Genomic DNA, 20,123 nt, shown 5'->3' on the forward strand with positions numbered 1-20,123 from the left:
CAACAGTTTGGGAAGTAATGGAAGGGGTGGGAACAGGTAGGGCAGCTTGAACTGTGACCAAGGAATGGCCAGGGCATCGACGCCCACTGCGAGAGGATCGCGTGACCTGGAGACGAATTGCGGAACCTTCCTGTTGATTCGAGACGCCGTGAGATCCACATCCGGAGTTCCCCATCGAAGGCAAATCTGATGGAAGACCTCCGGATGCAGGGACCATTCCCCTGCCGCGAGACCCTCGCGGCTGAGGAAGTCGGCGGCCCAGTTTTCTACGCCGGGGATATGCACCGCGGATATCACCGGAACCGTTGCCTCTGCCCAAAGGAGGATCTTGGATACCTCGGCAAGGGCCAAGGAGCTCCGAGTCCCCCCCTGATGGTTGACATATGCCACAGCCGTGGCGTTGTCCGTCTGGATCCGGACTGGAAGGCCCCTGAGGATCCTTTCCCAATGGCGGAGGGACAGAAAGATGGCCCGAATTTCGAGGACGTTGATCGGCAGCGCAGACTCCTGCGGCGACCAACGGCCCTGAACCGTCAGGTGGCGAAAAACCGCACCCCAGCCGATCAGGCTGGCATCCGTTGTCACCACCTGCCAGTGAACCGGAAGGAAGGACCTGCCCTGGGAGATGAGAGGAGACGTCAGCCACCAGTTGAGAGACCGCTTGACCCGAAAGGAGAGTCTGATCGGCCGATCCAGGGAGAAGACCGACCTGTCCCACTGAGACAGAATGGCTTGCTGAAGGGGCCGAGAATGGAATTGGGCGAAGGGAATCGCTTCCAAGGTAGCTACCATCCTCCCCAGAACCTTCATGGCCGATCGGAGTGAGGGAGGCCGAGGTCCCTGGAGCAAGAGTATGTCCCGACAAAGGGTGGATCTCTTCTCCTTGGGAAGGAAGACTCTGGACTGACGAGTGTCGAAAAGCATGCCCAAAAAGATGATGCGCTGAGAAGGAATAAGGCAGGACTTCTTCCGGTTGACCAGCCATCCGAAACGGGATAAGGTGTCGAGAACAATGGACAAGCTTTCGTGGGCCTGAGCAAAGGACGGAGCCTTGATGAGGATGTCGTCGAGGTATGGAAACAGGACCAAGCCTCTGACTCTCAAAACGGCCATCAGCGCCGCCATGATTTTCGTGAACACCCTTGGCGCGGTTGCGAGACCGAACGGCAGGGCGACGAACTGAAAATGATCTTGTTGCACTGCAAAGCGCAGGAAACGGTGATGACCGGGAAATATTGGAACATGTAGGTAGGCGTCCTGGATATCTATAGAGCATAGAAATTCCTGAGCCTCCATGGAAGCAATTACTGAACGAAGGGATTCCATCCTGAAGTGTTTCAGGCGAACCCTCCTGTTCAGCAATTTGAGGTCCAGAATGGGACGAACCTTGCCGTCTTTTTTCGGTACCACAAAGAGGTTCGAGTAGAAACCCGTGTACCGTTCCCTTTCTGGAACGGGAACAATCACCCCGGATTTTAGCAGAGAAGCGATGGCTGCGAAGAAGCCCGGAACCAAAGCTGGATCTTTTGGAGGACGAGATTGGAAGAAACGATCCCTGGGTCGGGAGGCGAACTCTATCTTGTATCCCGAGGATACAACTTCCCTGACCCATGCATCCTCTACTGCGGAAATCCAGACGTCCCTGAAACGGAGAAGACGGCCCCCCAACCTGGGAGTTGGGCTGGAGTCTTGCCGAGAGTCATGCGGAAGTGGATCTTCCAGTCCTGGGCCTGGACGATCTACCCTGGGAATAGCGAGGACGCCAGGACGGAGTGGGCCTGAAGGACACCGCCTTCTTCTCTTGACGTGCCTGTGGCCTCTGTTGCTGCTGGGAAAAGGAGTTTGATGCAGCGAAGCGACGAAAAGGCCGAAACGAGCGAAACTGCCGTCTAGGAGGAGGGCGACGAGGTTTAGCCTGGGGGAGAAGGGAACTTGTGCCCCCAGTGGCATCCTTAATGATCTGGTCCAGCTGGGAACCAAAGAGACGAGAGCCCTGGAAGGGCAGACTAGTGAGGGACTTTTTGGAGGACAAGTCCGCCTGCCAGGCCTTGAGCCAAACGGTCCGGCGAATGGCAACGGCATTGCTGGAAGCCTGAGCAGCACAAGAGGCGACATCCAGGGAGGCGGAAACCAGGTATTCACCAGCGTGGGAAATCTGGTTGGCAAGTTCCGCTAATTGCGCGGGAGGAGCCCCGTCCAGGATACCTCGCCGTAGATCCTTGGCCCATATTGAGATGGATTTTGAAGCCCAAGTGGAAGCAAAGGCTGGGCATAGCGCTGCTGAAGCCGCTTCAAAGGCAGATTTCGCAAAAGATTCTATAACTCTGTCGTTAGAATCCTTCAGAGACGCTCCGCCGGACAGTGGAAGCACCGTGTTGGCGGACAGCCTGGAAACAGGGGGATCCACCGAGGGAGAGACCGTCCAATTGGCGGTAAGATCTGGTGAAAAAGGATATAACACCCCCAGACGTTTTCCCCTCTGAAAACGTCTGGTCGGATTCTCTCTCTCTCTGGCCAGGATTTCCTCGAATTCAGGATGAGGAGCAAAAAATTTTGAAGGTGGTTTGGCCCGTCTAAACGAAACCGCCTGATCTGCGGGTTCCGTAGAGGGATCCTTGATGCCACAGGTTTGGTTTATAGCCCGAATGAGGTTCTGGACCGACTCACTCATGGTGGCGATTTGCCTAGGATCCAGCTCCGAAAATTCGTCTGAGGGCGCATCAGATAAAGCCTCGCCTGACTCAGGGGAGGAGGAACGGTGCGACACCAACCGCGGGGGAGGGCCGTGCGGCGAGATGGAACGCGAAGAGGACTCAGACCGACGTTCCTGTCTGGACCTTTTGTGGCTAATCAAGGAGGGCTCGGGCGGCGGTTCCTGCGACCCGCTGGCCACTGCAGGGGTCTGCAGGGGAAACCGATCCAGCGCGGACACCAGGGTTTGAGACACCCGTGTTAAATCGGCCACCGATTGTGACAGAGAAGCGGCCCAGCCTGGGATGGGGGGATCACTCTCGGGCGGAACAGCCGGGGGATCCTGGGCGGTGAGAACAATCGGGTTGCTGCAGGACTGACACAACGGGGAGGACTGACCTGAGGGAAGTTTGCTGTTACAGGACGAACATGCAAAGTACGTGACTAAGGCAGTAGATGAAGAAGAAGTAGGGGGGCGAGAGCGGCCCCCTTTAGAGGAAGACATTTTGAGGGACCCTGAAGATGCCAGTTGGTTAGGGGACAGTGTGCAGAGGGGGGTGTCAGACTGCAGTGCAGCTACTCACGGACCCGGTCCTGGAAGATGTCCCACTTGTCCTTGGTGGAGAAATCCCCTGTGCTGAGCTCACAGAAGATGCGGGCGAAGGAGCGTGGCGCGCTGCGGGAGGCACTGCAAGGGCTGCTGCTGTGGTGTGAAGCGATGCTAACACCAGACGAGTGTCCCACGAGGAAGGGGGCGGAGCTAGACGCAGAGGCGCCGGTGGGCAGGTCCTAGTATGTCGGGCGGGAAAAAGCCCGCCCGCAGAAGCGGAAGTGACAGATCCGAAGACCGGAAGTAGGCCCCGGCCGAAGCCGGGGCCTAAATTAGGAACCGGCGGCCGGGAAACGAGCCGCGGCGCCGGTATAGAGCGCCAGAGCGATGCGCCGCGACGGGAGGCTGGCGGCACAGGCGCCGCAGCCTGCTAGGCTGCGCCACTGAAGGGCGCCACAGTCCACCTCCTGCGGCGCCGGAGCAATGCGCTGCAGCGATAAGCAGCGCGATAGACTGCAGGGCTGCTGCGCTGAGGACTGTGCCCAGGGAAAAAACCGCAGCACTGATAGTGCGCCGCGGAAAGGAGTAAACGGCAGCCAGGAGCTGTCAAGAAAGAAGGTGCTGAGAACGCTGCGGCCAGAAAGGGGCCCCGCGCTGGAGCAGAAGGCCCTTGCAGAATAGGATACACTTAACAAGAATCCCCCCCTAACAAGGATCTGAGAAGGGATAGGGGACATACTCACCTAAAAACATCCCACGCCGTACTAACCTTAAAAAAAGGGTGAAACGTCCAGGGCTGATGGACGTCCTCGTCTCCTCCAACCGACAGGCTCTGGTGGGCGAGTGGGTGGGGGACGGAGCCAGGACCGGACTTCTGAGCACGCTGGTGTGCCAGGATCTTGGTCCTGGTGAGGGATCAATGAGGATACGGGGTGGCAGTACACACCGTACTCATAGTCCGCTTGTGGGAATACAGGTGTGACTATTCACCCTGTATCCCTCCGAGGAAACCTGCAAGAAAACGACGCACATTGAGGTAGATAAGGGTCTAATGAAAGACCCGTGTCCACCTCCTACTGACACTAAGCTAAAACTGAAGAGTTCAATGCCAGTCGGTGGGGTGTACACTGCAGAGGAGGAGCTAACTTTTTTATTTGCATAGTGTCAGCCTCCTAGTGGCAGCAGCATACACCCATGGTTCCTGTGTCCCCCAATGAGAGGCGATAAAGAAATCCTCACTTGCTATGAGTGCCGACCGGACAGGGACGCCGATGGGAGGCGGTAATGACGTGCGTCCTGCTCGTGCATATTAAATGCCGCTGTCAGAGTTTGTCAGCGGCATTTAACATGTTAACAACCAGAGAGAGGTAGATCGCGATTCCACCCGCAGCTGTTAGGGGCACATGTCAGCTGATCAAAGGGCTCATCGCCGGAACCCGCACCAAACAGGGGGAGGCATCCAATGTCGGATATAGCCGTCATTGGACGTTAAGGGGTTAAAGAGTAACCATCGTTTTAATTTTTATTTCGCAACGATGTAATATATCCTATCAGAAAAATGTTCTTCTTTCTTTGCCAAAATTCATCAGGTATCAAACTTTTAAATTCTGAGGTAAAATCTATATTCAGTGAAGACAGATTTTCCCATTACTGAGATAGAATTGTATCCATAGCATCTGCCTATGTAGACGGGAGGAGGGAGGAGCTAGAGACAAAGCTCCTCCTACTCTAATCTACATACAATCTTATCAGTGGCAGCAGCCATCTCCTATCTCAGTAATGGGAAATGCTGTCTTCATAGAATAAGGATTTTACCTCAAAACTGAGACTTTTGATAAGGACTGATCAATTCCGGCAGAGAAGAATAATATTTCCCTGATAAGTTGTATTACAAACATGCTTAGGGTACCGTCTCACAAAACGATTTACCAACGATCACGACCAGCGATACGACCTGGCCGTGATCGTTGGTAAGTCGTTGTGTGGTCGCTGGGGAGCTGTCACACAGACAGCTCTCCAGCGACCAACGATGCCGAGGTCCCCGGGTAACCAGGGTAAACATTGGGTTACTAAGCGCAGGGCCGCGCTTAGTAACCCGATGTTTACCCTGGTTACCGTCGTAAATGTAAAAAAAAACAAACAGTACATACTCACATTCCGGTGTCCGTCAGGTCCCTTGCCATCTGCTTCCCGCACTGACTGACTGCCGGCCGTAAAGTGAAAGCAGAGCACAGCGGTGACATCATTGAGTGACGGACCCTGGGACGCGGGCTGCAGCGTTTCCGGGTCCGTCACTGCTAGTGCAGATAGAGTATCTGCTAGCTCTATCTGCGCTAGCGCGATGGAATGTCGGCACTTGCGTTAACAGCAGCCCATTAACGCATGTGTTAAACGGGCTGCTATTAACGCAATGTGAACCTAGCCTTATTTTCACGTGTACTCTTGATTTATGAAGTAAAAAAAGAAAACGGTTATGCTTTAACCCCTTCCCAACATTTGACCTAGGTTTATGTCATGGTCAGGAAGGGGGTTCCTGCAAAATTACATCAATTTACGTCAAGTTAATCATGCGGGCACAGGAGCAGTACTCGCCATATTACCACTGGTAGCTTTTAGAAGGCTGGGACTCCAAGAGTCAAACAGCACTCCGTCCCTCTCGGGTCTCGCCATGTGGCTAAGCAGTACTGTACAGCCACATGTGAGGCATTTCTACATTGAGCAGAAATTATGTGACAAATGTTGGTGTCATTTTTCCTCATTTCACCTTGTGAAAAGTGTAATATTTGGGGATAAAACTATTTTTATGATAGGGCATATGTGGGGTCAACATTCTCACTGCACCCTTAGATTAATTAATTGGGGAGTAGTTTGTAAAATGGGTTCACTTATGGGGGGGGGGGGGTACTGCTGTTCTGGCACCTCAGGGGCTCTGACAAGGTGACATGGCACCCACACCATAACATCAAAATCTGCACTACAATATGGTGCTCCTTCTGAGCTTTGAACTGTACCTCAAAAGTAGTTTTCAGCCACATGTGGTGTATCTGTGTAGTGAGGAGAAAACGCACAACAAATTGCAGGGTTTATTTTCTCCTATTATCCCCTTAGAAACCTAGGTCCAAAGCAACATTTAAGTGGAAAAAAAAGGGTAACTTGCCATTTACTCAGCCTAAAGTTATACAATTCTGTGAATCGCCTGAAGGTTGAAAATGCTCACTACACCCCTAGATTAATTTCTTGAGAGGTGTAGTTTCCAAAATGGGGTCACTTGTGTGGGTTTTTGCTGTTTGGGAATGTCTGGTGCTCCTCAAATGTGACAAGGAGTCCACAAGATATTCCAGACATAATTGTGATTCAGAATTCAGTAGGCGCTCCTTCCCTTCCGAGTGCCCAAAGAGTAGTTTTCCCCCACATATGGAGTATCAGTGTAATTAGGGGAAATTGCACAACAAACAATATGCTCCATTTTTTACTTCCACATTCTATTAATTCCTGTGAAGCACCGGAAGGGTTTATAAACTTCTTGAATGTTGTTTTGAGCACTTTCTGGGGTGCACTTTTTAGAATGGTGTCACTTTGGGGCATTTTCTGCCATATAGGCCTCTTAAAATCACTTTAAATGTGATGTGGACCCTAAAAAAATTGGTTTTGTAAATCTTGTTAGATAATTGAGAAATCGCTGGTCAACTTTTAACCCTTCTAACTTGCTAACAAAAATATGTTTAAAAAATAATGCTGATGTAAAGTAAAATAGACATGTGATAAATGTTGTTTAATAAAATTTGTGTGATGTAACTGTATAATTTTTCCCAAAAATCCAGTATTTTCACAAATAAATGGGAAAAATATCGCCCTAAATTCACCACTAACGATAAGTACAACGTGTTGCAAAAAAAGGTCAGGATCGGTTGAAGCATTTTAGAGTTATTACTTCATAAAGTGACACTGATCAGAATTTAAAAATGTGGCCTTGTCAGGAAGGAGGAGGGTCGCTGTACATTAATTTTATCACATGCCCAATTTTTCCTTCATAAGAGACATTACCTTTATCTTTTTTAGTAGATGTTTTGCTGGTTGTTTTCGCTGAAGATTTGTAGCTGAATGGTGAGGAGTAGAGGGGGGAGGATTCTCCATCATCGCTGTTATATTTTGTGGTGTCATCTAACAAACACAAAATCAGGGAGTCAGTACTTACACCACACATTGGGGAGGGGGATTAAGTAATCTTTGAGGCAAAAGGCAGCAAATTAGGATGCATGTCGTGCAATAAATGGTGACTTTTTCCACCTCAAGTAGGACTATAATACATTTGTGAGATAGCTGTTGACTATGCCAGCTCCTGAAAGCCAAAGCACAGAAAATGCACCAAACAGATGATCACAGAACTTCCTCCTTCATAATCTTTGTTCCTAATTTGTCTCATTAAAATTTAATCAGAAATATAGGAAGTAATCTTGTGTCTCAGGAGCTAAGCCATGTCCCCCACTCACTGCCTTCGGTGAGGAGGGGAGGATTTGTCCTACTAAAGTGGTGAAAAGATGGACAGCACCTCATCTAATCACTCCTTGCTGCCAACAACCATTTATCCATTCTGTCACAGTTTTTGCATATTTTATTCCCGCTCCTCCTAGGAGTATTCCCTTGTTTTTCGTTCTTTAAATCTGCCCAACTGTTTCAGAGTTCAGGGCTTTTTTATATGTGACGCTGGCATTTGTTACGTATAGGACACAGCTGTAAAAAAAACAGACATCTGAATGAGGCCTTGTGGATATTTTCAGTCTCTTCAACTATGAAGATTTGTGAAGACATGTGCATGTGCACCTATAAATGTATAAGCTTTGCTTTGGACTTTTAACTACTAATGCTTTTTTTTTCCTTACACAAAATATTACGCTCTGAATGTGAACCTGAGTGATCAAAGTCCTACTTTTCTGTTTTTAATCTTTCAATAATAAAAAAAATTAAATACATTACCGTCATTTATTTTCGTAGAAAATGAGCTTGAAGAAAATATATCGTCTAGATCTTTCTTCTTCTGCGTTTCTATAGACTTTCTATATAGAGAAAGAGAAAGAGCAAAATCGAGGAATCACATAGATGTTTGAAAACATGTTAACCTATAGATGTGATCACTCCAGAACCAAATATCTGGAAAAGATGACAGCCACATACTCTGTGGATTTTGTGGATTTTAAAGTTGAGAAATCATATTCATCTTTTTCCGGACTGTCCGAATGAGCGTCATCATCATTTTGATTGTTTGGAATAGGAGATGATTTGGGCTTTAAGTCATTCTCATCCAGGTTATTATTACTAATAATTTGATCGTCATCATCGTCATCTGCATCTTCCTCTTCTGAAAAGTCAAAGGTGTACTTGGGTCGCTCAGCTGTAAAGGGAAAAAAATAGGATTAGGATATGGGTTTTCATTATCCTTAGGCCATAAAACGGACCCATTCATCATGTTCATATATTGCCATGCACATTTTGTGGTGGTAAGCTTGATGTGAAGGCAGACTATATCACAGTTTAATGTAAAAATATTTTGCGTCCCAATGTAACAGCCATTTTTTTCCATCTCAGACATATTTGGCCAACCCACAGGATGGAAGCTCTGACATTTTCAGAACTCCCATAAAAATATAATTGATGTGGGTCCCAGATGTTTGTGTGTCTGGTATTGCAACTCAGGATATTGAAGCAGATAGGGTTGACCTTCAATACCAGGTAAAATGTACGGACAGATGTGGCACTTAATCGCATAATTCAGGAAAATAGTAAATGACTATTCCATTTTAATGAAGGTAGTATTAAAATGCGTAGTTGCGTTCACCTCTCAATGCAGTATGGACGTCAGCGGTCCTACGTCTCCTGGCCAAAAATGCTGACAGTACAACACAATCCAATCCTGCTTTAGAAAGCTTCGCCACTTACCAGCCGCTCTTCTCAGCAAGGAATCTCGAGGTATAACTACGGGTTCCACCACTTCGGCTTCTTCTATATCACTCTCTGACTTTGATTCATCTTCTGACCAGGGGTTCCTTTTCTTTCCCTTTTTCACAGATGTCTTTGGAGTCAGAGAATTCTTTTTAGCCCGAGAACCTAAGAAAGTGAAAGACAACACAGATATTTATGTAATACTGACATTGTAAATTTTGGAAGAACCAATGTAATGACTTTTAACTTAAGTGAACAGCACAGGTTAGCTAAAGTTTTTAAACACAAGCTGTTAAGCTGCGGCATGTGGCTGCTTGGCTGCGCGTAATAATAAGTGAATGGTTTCCTGGGCGTTTTACTATTTTTAATACTGTGAGGTCTGGTACATATCCTGGGTTAACCACCTATTTTTCTCATATTATGCACAATACCAATGTGATCAAACATGTAAGGGCTGCGTGATCTCACATACCAGGCTCCTTCTCTTTCCTTTCCCGCTTGACCTTTACAGGTTTTACTGGGGTAGGTGTCTGTGAGTCTTCGCCACCTCCCTCCACCGCTGTGGTACCAAACTCATCATCAAACTCTAGTTTCAGAGCTAAAGAATCCATTTCACCCTTCAATAAAAATGTAAAGAAAATGTCATTGTGAGCCATAAAACAAATGTAATTTGCACCTCATGACAAACTGTCCACACCTTCTTCTTCTTGAGCATCTTCTTACTGACATCGGCTTTCATTGCACTGATCTGGGGCTCTATTCTTCTGCCGTACATTGACGGCAAGGTCTCCTCCAGCTGCAGCTTCTTCATTTTGGGTTTTCCAATTTTACCTTTTATTGCTTTGCCTGCAAATCCAGCTAAAATGTCTTCTTTTTCCTGAGCCTCCACTTTCTAAACAACAAAAAAGTTAAAATTACTTTGTGTCTTGCATGGAAAATCTGCGAGAGATTAAAAAGTATAAAGCAAATGTTAAACTAAGATGAAAACGGCACATAACAGATGGTCCCAGACTAGATTTCCTTTAAATCTAGTCAACAAACTATAGCCGAGATCCAATACCTTTAAAAGCAATTATATATAATATTATTTTGAATACTGAATATCAGACAATGGAACATACTTTCTTTTTCTGTTTTTATTTTAGTATTGTAAAATTTTTGTTATATTTTCTGCACATGATCATGAGGACAGCCATCACTTATAGTGGACCTTGGGACATCCAAAGGGCAGGATAATTTGGTGTCCCGCATCATGCAGCCTCCCTCCGCTTGGCATTTCAATTTCATCGGTATCTACATCCTTGGGATTCAGATAACAATGAATACAATAATGGAACAGGAAATCGTCAAGTCTGTGTGATTGAGCGTGCAGCAGGTGCCATGACGCCACTACATCTCTCCAGCTGTGTGGTGCCTCCGTATACTACATAGACTGGAGTAGTGGATGCCCACAGACCTCATACCGCGTGAGGGGCTGTGTGGGCACAAAACACTGTGCGTGGGGGGTGCTCTATGGACATCCTATTAAGTTGGGAGCAGTTGATCAAGGTATGAGGACCAAATAATAAGCCTTATCGTAATGTATTAGCCGCAGCTGCTGGTCAACCGACTTAATACAGCTCAGTATTCAGTGATAAAATTGGTAAGTTTGGCCTGTAGTTTCAGCTCTCCACCAGTGTCAGGGTCTCCCATTTGGCCCCTTGGAAAAAATAATTAACCACCCCTGATTTAGATATATACTCTACAGCAGCCAAATTTAACATATTAAAGGGAATCTGTCACCTTATTTTGTTGCTATAAGCGGCCACCGCCATCAGGGGCTTATCTACAGCATTCTGTAATGTTGTAGATAAGCCCCTGATGTAACCTGAAAGATAAGAAAAACAAGTTAGATTATACTCACCCAGGGCAAAGTACTGCAGTGCGCAGGCGCCGGGAAAGGTCAGAGGCCTGGCATCTGCGCACTGCAGTACTTTACGCTGCCCTCAACAGGGCAGAGAATTACACCTGCGCAGGAGCCGTGACCGAAGCAAGGAAGAGGACAACATCGTATGAAGATGGGAGGTGCCGGACCCGCGACACCCATTGGACCGGACCGCACCGGACCGCCCCCCAGGTGAGTATAATCTCACTTGCTTTTCTCATCTTTCAGGTTACATCGGGGGCTTATCTACAGCATTACAGAATGCTGTAGATAAGCCCCTAATGGCGGTGGCTGCAGCTTATAGCGGCAAAATGAGGTGACAGATTCCCTTTAAACAATAGTCTGTTGAAGACTCGTTGACTTTTAGGGCTTGTTCACACGATCCTTTTTTCACTGTGGATTTTTCAGGTCCTTTTTTGGGAAAATCCGCAGTGAAAACCCGCGGTGCTTTTCACCGCGGATTTGTGTCCTTTTTCTACTGCGGATTCCACTGCGGGTTTCCAACTGCAGTTTCCTATTGGTGCTGTTGGAAACCCGCAGCGGAATCCGCAGAAAGAATTGACATGGTACTTCTTTTTTTCTGCAGGCAAATCCGCGCGGATTTGCCTGCGAAAAAAAGGATCGTCGGCACAGCGGATTTTGTTTTCCATAGGGTAACATTGTACTGTACCCTGCATGGAAAACTGCTGCGGATCCGCAGCTGCAAATCCGCTGCGGATCCGCAGCAAAAACCGCATCGTGTGAACATAGCCTTACAGAAGAGTTTTCTCGGCATGCTTGGTGATCTGTGCAGACGTCATTGGGCGAACCATGACCACCACCTCTTGTGAATGATGGATCTTTTCTTATCCATATCTGGGTGCTTGCAATGATAATGGGAAAAATACTGAAATGTCAATTGGAAGATTCTAGGATATCTCTTTATGTAGTGCTGTAGGGTACTTTAAAAAAAAACAAAAAAAACAGAACCTCGATTTAGGCAAGAGGTCACACAGTGTTGTCATGTTCCAGAAAAAAATTACTTTCAAATCATATTCAAATATTGCTACACAATTCATTAAGTACATGAGGTGTAGAGGATTTTACATCAGTGGGAACCCGACAGTAGAACGACAACATATTGCCAAGTGCATGATCCCATCATTTAGTGTCCTGTTAGATTCCTGCAGTAGATTCTTCTTCATAAGAATAAAGTCTAAACTTACATCAAGCTCATCAATAAACGCTGCCAAATCTTCTTTCCAGAGGTCGGACGGAGATTTTCTCTTTAGGTCATTTAGTTCTTTCCCCTAAAACATGAATATATTTTAGATCATTTTTTTAAATTATATTGCTCAAACACAGAATGGAGACAACTCTTTTCATTCTCGTAATTCACCGAATTCTGACAACAAAGAATATTACATACAACTGAGACAAGATCATTAAACGAATGGCCACTGACTGCTTAAATAGGGGACCAGCAACTTCTGTTTATATTTTTTTGATAAAAATGTAAGCTCATGAATTTCATGCACCAACATTTTCGGACATTAGTAAAGTAAAAAGATCCACAGTGAGAGCTGAAGGGACATATTTACCCGATCACATCCACGCATGCTCCTACATGAAGTAAGATGACAATTAAAGACTTCTTCTATGATGATTGAGTAGAGATGAGTGAATTGATTAGCAGGTTCCTGGTCCAGCAACCATATCAGTAATCCGTGGCCGCCGGACGGGAGCTTTGCAGAAATGCCTGCTTCCAGATGGCTCCCTGAAGTCTTTTCTGGTATTTAGGCCCAATGTGACATTGTTGCGGTGTGATGCCAGCTTGATGTAGTGCTCGGCCTAATAATCAGGGGAAGCGCTGGGATTACCACCAGTTAGGAGGTGTTTCACAGGGCTTTGTCCAATGGCCACTGCTCACTGATGTGTTGTTGGACCAGGGTTCGGCCAATCATTTGCCTATTTTTCTAATTGAGATATGTATCGTAAGAGGGCTTGACACATTTTGTGACAGAAGCTTAATGTTACCACAAAACTTGGCATGTTATTATTATTATTGTAACAATGAATACTGGAGAAGAATGGGGTTATGCCTGCACTGTCTGACTAATTCCAGTTTAGATTACATTAATTTGACCGGGTAAGGATATAATCGGATCTCATTTTTTAAAACACGTTGGGTGTCCTTTTGGAATACACTGGGTCAGTATGATTAGGGACACACTTTTATTTCACTATATAGGAAGGCACAGTATACTAAAATGAATCATGTAAAGTTTAGGCAGTCATTGTGGAGTTACCCCCGAAGAGGCAAACCACTGACGTGCATAGCACAAACTCAGATGCTCCTTTTTATGCAGAAGTGGTGACGTGTTTCTATTATACTTTTCCTCTGATTGTTCCACGCCTGGTATTGGCTTACAAATACGCATGTGAAATAATGACCAATATACTGCCATGTGAACGTAGCCCTATCTTGCTTATTTGCCTAAGAAACAGGTGCAGCCTTTTGATCAATTCACAAAAGGTGCATGCTAGAAACTGACAATCTGCACCCAGCATGCGCAAGTTAGAAGCGTCGTCCTAGTCATAAAAATAAGATCACCGGGGCTGTCCATTGACCAATATTAGTACCATACCTTCATGTCCCTCTGTTTAATCAGCTCATCTACTTTCTCCTTGGAAAGGCTCCAGAGAGACATATTGAGAATGTAGTTAAAATCCGGCCCTGAAGTAGCACCTGAATCTGAGGAATTATCTTCATTCGGATCTTGTATCTCATCTTCCTCTGTAGACTGTAAAAACATTGGATGATCATTAGGATATCAGATTAGTCCATTATCAGCAATCACATAAAGTTCAGATGGAAATGTGAGTTAGGCCCACCTTTTCCTGTGCTTCTTTCCAAGCTTTCACAGGGTCAGACTCAAACCCCTTCTGCAACAACATCTGAATAAGATCCCTTTTGGACTTGTTTTCTAAGAAGAAAAAAATGCATTTACCAGTTACACAGTGGAGGTTATGAAGGTGTACTTATATATTTGCAGTGACTAAATAGCTGAAGGATTACCTATTGTGATCTTCCCTTGAATCTTCTCAAGGATAAATCTGGCTTGATTGTTAAGTCTTGCAGCCTCAGCCCCCAACATTCCCATCAACCACTCTTTGCGTAGAGTATAATAATGTAATCTTAGATCGAAAAATTCCTTCAGAATATCCTGAACAGTTTCATACTTTTTAAGACAGCCCATGTGATCAAACAAAACCTAAATGAAAGAAAAACAGAAAGATTAAAACTGGCTCATCATAGTAGTCAATATACGTTCGATCAAAACTGTGTCTTTTTCACATTGGTGTTACTCCTTTCCTTGATTATGGGGCCGTAACAGATATTGATGGATTCATTTTGAAATCCTGAATTGGGGGCTATCAGGGTCCCTGAATTTTTCACTGTATAAACTCAATCTGCCTTACAGTGGTATTCTCAATTTCTCTCGAGAAGCTCACAGCTCAGCAGTCTCCCCACTTCCTCGTTGCTGGGGAGCGGGTACTTCTCCTTGAGAGACAGTTCTAGTCGGTTGCGTTCTGCTACTGGTCTGAAGTTTATACTGTTATCACTATATTTACATACAAAGGTTACAGGGCATTTTGAGAACCACACAGCTCAGCAAGATTAGTCCACCTCTCTCCTCGTTACTAAAGTACTGCAGTGCGCAGGCGCTGGGAAAGGTCAGAGAGGCCCGGCGCCCACGCACTGCAGTACTTTACTCTGCCCTCAACAGGGCAAATCAGTACATCTGCGCCAGAGCGCGATGCCGGAGAGCGATGAAGAAGCAGGAGGGCGGCATCCCAAGAAGACGGGAGGCGCCGGACCCGGGCCTGCGACACACATCGGACTGGACTGCCCCCCCACCCGGGTGAGCATAATAAAACTTTTTTTTTTTCACTTGCAGGTTGGACCGAGGGCTTATCTACAGCAATATAGAATGCTCTACATACGCCCTGAAAAGCAGTGGCCGCATCTTATAGCGGCAAAATCTGCTGACAGGTTCCCTTTAATTGGCCTCCAATTCCACATCTTCCCACATGTCCTCCCACAACCTTCTTTTCTCCTCCTGAGAATCCCGCATCGTCTGCAATTCTGTGCACCAACACATCTGAATATCCACCACATTCCGAACTTTTAGACTTGAAAACCCATCTCTTCAAGAAAGCTTACAGCTTGCAATAACCCCACTGTCACCTCACCACCACCAGAGCAGCCGCAACCCCCCCAACCTATTGTCTCCTTTCCTATTAGCAGATGGACTAAGCCTGCAAGGACAGGGCCCCCAACCCTCCACCCCCTCTGCCCTGGTCTGTCATTGTTAGTCCGTTCATTGTAATTTATATTTAGTATGTAATAACCTTCTCACGTACAGCACCATGGAATCAAATAAAAATAAATAATAAGAATAATAATGAAAAATAGGAGAACTGTTCTGTAACCTCTTGATGCTGGGGACTAGGGACTCTAATAATGCCAGACTGATAAGAGAAGCTCAGTCAGGAGCTGAAAGAGGGTGAAGGAAACGAGAAGCTAAGTACAGAAATCACTGTGCTGGAGTGAAGTGGCTGGGATCTTAGGAGTTAAAGGGAAAATGTCAACAGGTTTTTGCTGCCTCATCTGAGAGCAGCAAAATGTATGAAGAGAGACCCTGATTACAACAATGTATTACTTAGTTTACTGGGTGCAGCAGTTGTGACACACTCAGAGTTTTTAGATGTAGCATGAAGAGCTCAGAAAACTAACCCCGCCAATACCACAGCTTGCTATGTACATTGCCTATTAACAGGGAGCTGCTTATCAGAGGAGGGGGCATAGTCAGACTAGGTCCCTCAGGCCAAGTCATCCAACAGTGATTATGTCCTGGTGATAACACTTTTACTGTAAGTAAACAACAGCACACATTTTAATAAATGACAAGGATGAAATCTGAGTGTCACCCTCTATATCCTGCAGTTTTCTGATTACATAAAAAATGCTTGCTGACAGATTCCCTTTAAAGGAGTCATTCACTTTCAGGAAAGGAAGTGTAAAATACATAAAATAGCAAACTCAAACCTCACTGGGTCCAGCGCCGTGTTCCTGCAGCTGCTTTGGTCCCAGTGTAATAACTACAACTGTAAATGTCATGTGAAAGCATGCCAAAGGAGCCACTGAGCTCAGTGACTGGCCAAAACTGTGAAGCTGCTACTAGACATTACTGCTGTAGTTAAAACAGTGGAACCTATGCACTGGCGGGGAGTCGGCGCTAGACTCAGGGAGTGTGAATAGCTGCTGAGTCTGTTATTTTATGTATGTTACACAGTTTGGGACACACTTTTCTGAAGATGGACAACCCCTTTAACGCATCTCCTGGAATGTAACTACTGGGCTCACTCAGCAAGCTGTACACTATGTAAGATAAAAGCTCTCTCTGCAGGAGAATGACAGCAAAGAAAAAGAGAGTCAATTGCAAACTTATATTTTCATGCTTTCTAACTGAAACAATAACAAAACTATCCCTTTTAAGGAAACTAATCACCAATTTCGCTAAATTGGAGGAAATTAAGCAATATAGCGCATAAAATGAAATACTAACATGGCATATATTTACTAATAGAAATAGGAAAAGCTCAGATTACACCTATATCAATAGAAAATAAGCAGAGAAATGAGAAAAAGAAACAGTTTATTGACTGCAGTGTGATCTAGTAATATCTAGAAGGAGAAATCTAAGTACATCTTACAGAAACAACGCACCATAGAATTGCAGGTAAGCGTGGTCTGAAGTTTGAAGACTTTGTGCAAGCCGGCAGCTTCTGCTTGAGCCAGTTTTTCTTCTGTCATTTTTACAACAAATTTCACAGTTGCGTCAGTGTGGTACTCCTTGTAATCGGATATTAGGGCTGGTGTTTTCTCTGTGCCATTAAGCATAGGCTCCAAAACCTGTTCCTTGTAAACCTAATAAATAGGGTAAACAAAAAAGAAAGGAAATAAAAGTACTCAAATACTACTCCGGGCCCTTAGGAGCCAAAACAAAGAGCAGTTTCCCTGAGTGGCCACCACACTAGCCTATCCTTTGAATGGCTTATGAAGGGAAAGAAAGTAGCCAAACACGTTTTTGTCTTTAGCCTCTTCCCAGGTGCAAAAGTAGTAAGACATAAAACCCCCATAAAGACCTTTGCCAGGCGTTTTGGGAACTCCGGCATTCTATCACACGAGGCTGCACATGACTTTTTGAACATATAAGGCAGAGACAATAGCGGTCCGTGTGGTCTCATTTGCAGGCTGGATACAAGTCCTAGCACCTAGGCACAGCGTAGACAGACATACGGTGCTGTAAAGCTGAAATGATGGTAAAGACAGGCGCATTGTGGCATTGCAAATGAATGATATGCTATTCTCACATTCTGCATGTTCCACCTCTGTGACACTGCCTGCTTATGTTCGGACAGAGTCACAGAGGTGGAACAAGTACACCCCCCAGAGAAGACCGTTGTGGCTGAAGGGAAAACTTAGATAAAATCTTCATAACTCCCTATCTCAGGAACGCCAACTTCCATTATAAAGTGAAAAAACATGTGTTAATCCGCTCTTCAGCTCCTATCTGCGGATGTCGCCAGCTTAAAAGGCGAAAAGACATTCATCAGCTATCCAATCAAAACTATTACACATGTAAGTCCACTAACCTGTGTCCAAGTTCTGACTGGGAGCTCTGTAATTTCTACTGTATTCCGGTCAAGAACAAAGATCTCCCCGCTCACTGCGTACTGGTTCTGGCCCAGTTCCTGAATCGTACCTTTGAAGTTCTTGTAGTTGGGAAGCTGTAAGGGCACAAAAGTAAGAACTGAAACAGACAATGGCACACATTAATCCGTGTAGATGATGTCAGGGCAGACCAGTCATGTCGGAGTTAACATGCCTGATCCTTTGTTTTCATAGAAGGTATGTTGCTGCCATGAATGCCTGCAAGCTGCTTATATTTCTGCTGAAGGTACAGGGGCACTTTAATAGTATAGCAGACTTTTTGCCGAATCAACCCCATTCAGCTGTATGGAATTGATTTATAGTTGCAGAATTTTTCAGCAACAAATGAGTTGACCACATACATTCACTACATTTAATAAATATAAACATGGATTTTTTCACACCTGTCCACAGGCTTTATACAGCATTGCAGCCCATCCCTGTTCATTTCAATAAAGCTGAGCTGCAAAAACAGATACAGCCCTTTGATATTTACAGCAACGTTTCTGAAAGAAAGCATCCATGGTTTTTTTTTGTTTTGTTTTTTAATTCTGATCAACGCCTTTCACTTGTATGTAAGGGTGTTTGACCTCCCTGCACTGCGGATGGCTGAGAGTGCATGGGAATAGCCACAGGGCTTGTGTGATACTCCTACACGTCCTAGCGTTAGGTCATAACATTACGTAATGAGAATTGCTAACACAACACTAGGATCCAAGGGGTAACGTTTCTCCTTGTGGAGAGTGACATGTCAAGGTGAGGAGCCTTAATCCGCAATGCTCCTCTGGGAAATATGCACAGAGTCTCTTCAGAGAGGACTAGAACTCTAGTGCCACCTATAGGAAGTAGAAACACACTGCCAGCAAATTGAGATTTTGGTTTTGGCTTTTATCCTCATGTGACAAGGCTTGTGGGTGAGTCGACAGACTTCTAGGACTGCTAATTCCTATATGTGGCACTAGAGTTCCAGTCCTCTTCCCATCTAATATAACACTAGAAACCAATCTGATAGATGACCTAAGTGTTCTTTTTATTTCACAACCTTAGGCCCCTTTCACACATCAGTTTTTTGCCGTCAGTCACAATCCGTTGGCTCGACAGATCTATCGATCCGTCGCAGATTGTGAAAAACTGATGTGACGGATTCGTTTTTTCGACGGATATCCGACTAGTGGATCTGGCTAATGGGATCCAAAACAAATCGCAGCATGCTCAGTAAAAAAAAAAAAAAAAACGGAATCTGTCGCCGGATTCCATCATGCGACGGATCCGGCACCATAGGCTTCCATTCCAGCAAACGACGGACGGCGATGGATGCGACGCGGTCCAATTCTTCGACGTACACAAAAAACGTTACTTTGTCCGTCGTCTCCGGCCAATGGACAAACAATTTTCTACGGATCCGGCGAATGACGGATGAAACGTGAGGCCATCCGTCACAATTCGTCTCTAATACAAGTCTATGAGAAAAACAGATCCAGCGGCAGCAGTCGCCAGATTCGGTTTTTTTTTTTTCAAAATTCAACGGATTGTGACTGATGGCAAAAAAACTGATGTGTGAAAAGGGCCTTAGGATGCAAAACAGCAATGGGTGAATTAGCAACACAGCGGTGTAAAAGGACATTAGAAAGACAATGGCTATCAAAAATATCATTACAAAGATAGCCCTGTCACTAGAACTTACTTAGTTGTGACTTACATTTTATATAAAGCGTCTTGTCCACGTACTTACCAGTGGGTATGGATCCAAGCCTTCCAGCATTCTCTTGACATTGTTGACAATCTCCCTTATGTCATAATTGGGTAGTTTACATGCCCATCCAGTGCCAATACCTTCAGCACCATTCACCAAAACCATAGGAATAATGGGCATGTACCACTCTGGCTCCACTCTCTGGTTATCATCATACAGGAACTTCAGCAAATTATCATCCACATTCGGAAACAGTAGTCGTGCCAGTGGGCTGCAGAATAACAAAGCACAGTGACTACGCCTTGTCCACAGTGACTTCTATTTATTCTCTCACCCTGTGATTTATTTTTACCTTTCCCGTCCTTCTATATACGTTCTCTGTGATCCCTTTGCCTCCTATTATATTATCAAGGTCTACATGAGAGATATATGTATGTAAATATCTTTGTGTCCATGTATTTTGGCATTTGTTACATACATACATACACATACATACATATATATATATATATATATATATATATATATATATATATATATATATATATATATATATATATATATATAT

General features: G+C 45.3%; 1 protein-coding gene across 2 annotated transcripts in view; it reads right to left on the reverse strand.

The window, feature by feature from the left end:
* Nucleotides 1–20,123, reverse strand: part of TOP2B (DNA topoisomerase II beta) — a 91,231-nt gene that overhangs the window by 23,775 nt on the left and 47,333 nt on the right. For both annotated transcript variants that reach the window (XM_077268919.1, XM_077268918.1), the window contains exons 21-33: nt 19,595–19,826; nt 17,805–17,939; nt 16,876–17,076; nt 14,161–14,356; nt 13,977–14,068; nt 13,730–13,885; nt 12,308–12,391; nt 9,876–10,070; nt 9,651–9,795; nt 9,176–9,343; nt 8,414–8,630; nt 8,216–8,295; nt 7,286–7,402 (exon numbers count right to left, since the gene is read on the reverse strand). In XM_077268919.1, the coding sequence (XP_077125034.1) occupies nt 7,286–7,402; nt 8,216–8,295; nt 8,414–8,630; nt 9,176–9,343; nt 9,651–9,795; nt 9,876–10,070; nt 12,308–12,391; nt 13,730–13,885; nt 13,977–14,068; nt 14,161–14,356; nt 16,876–17,076; nt 17,805–17,939; nt 19,595–19,826 (2,018 nt within the window). The remainder of the gene's footprint in view (nt 1–7,285; nt 7,403–8,215; nt 8,296–8,413; nt 8,631–9,175; nt 9,344–9,650; nt 9,796–9,875; nt 10,071–12,307; nt 12,392–13,729; nt 13,886–13,976; nt 14,069–14,160; nt 14,357–16,875; nt 17,077–17,804; nt 17,940–19,594; nt 19,827–20,123) is intronic.

Source organism: Ranitomeya variabilis, chromosome 6 (assembly GCF_051348905.1).
Source record: "Ranitomeya variabilis isolate aRanVar5 chromosome 6, aRanVar5.hap1, whole genome shotgun sequence".
NCBI classification, from domain to species: domain Eukaryota; kingdom Metazoa; phylum Chordata; class Amphibia; order Anura; family Dendrobatidae; genus Ranitomeya; species Ranitomeya variabilis.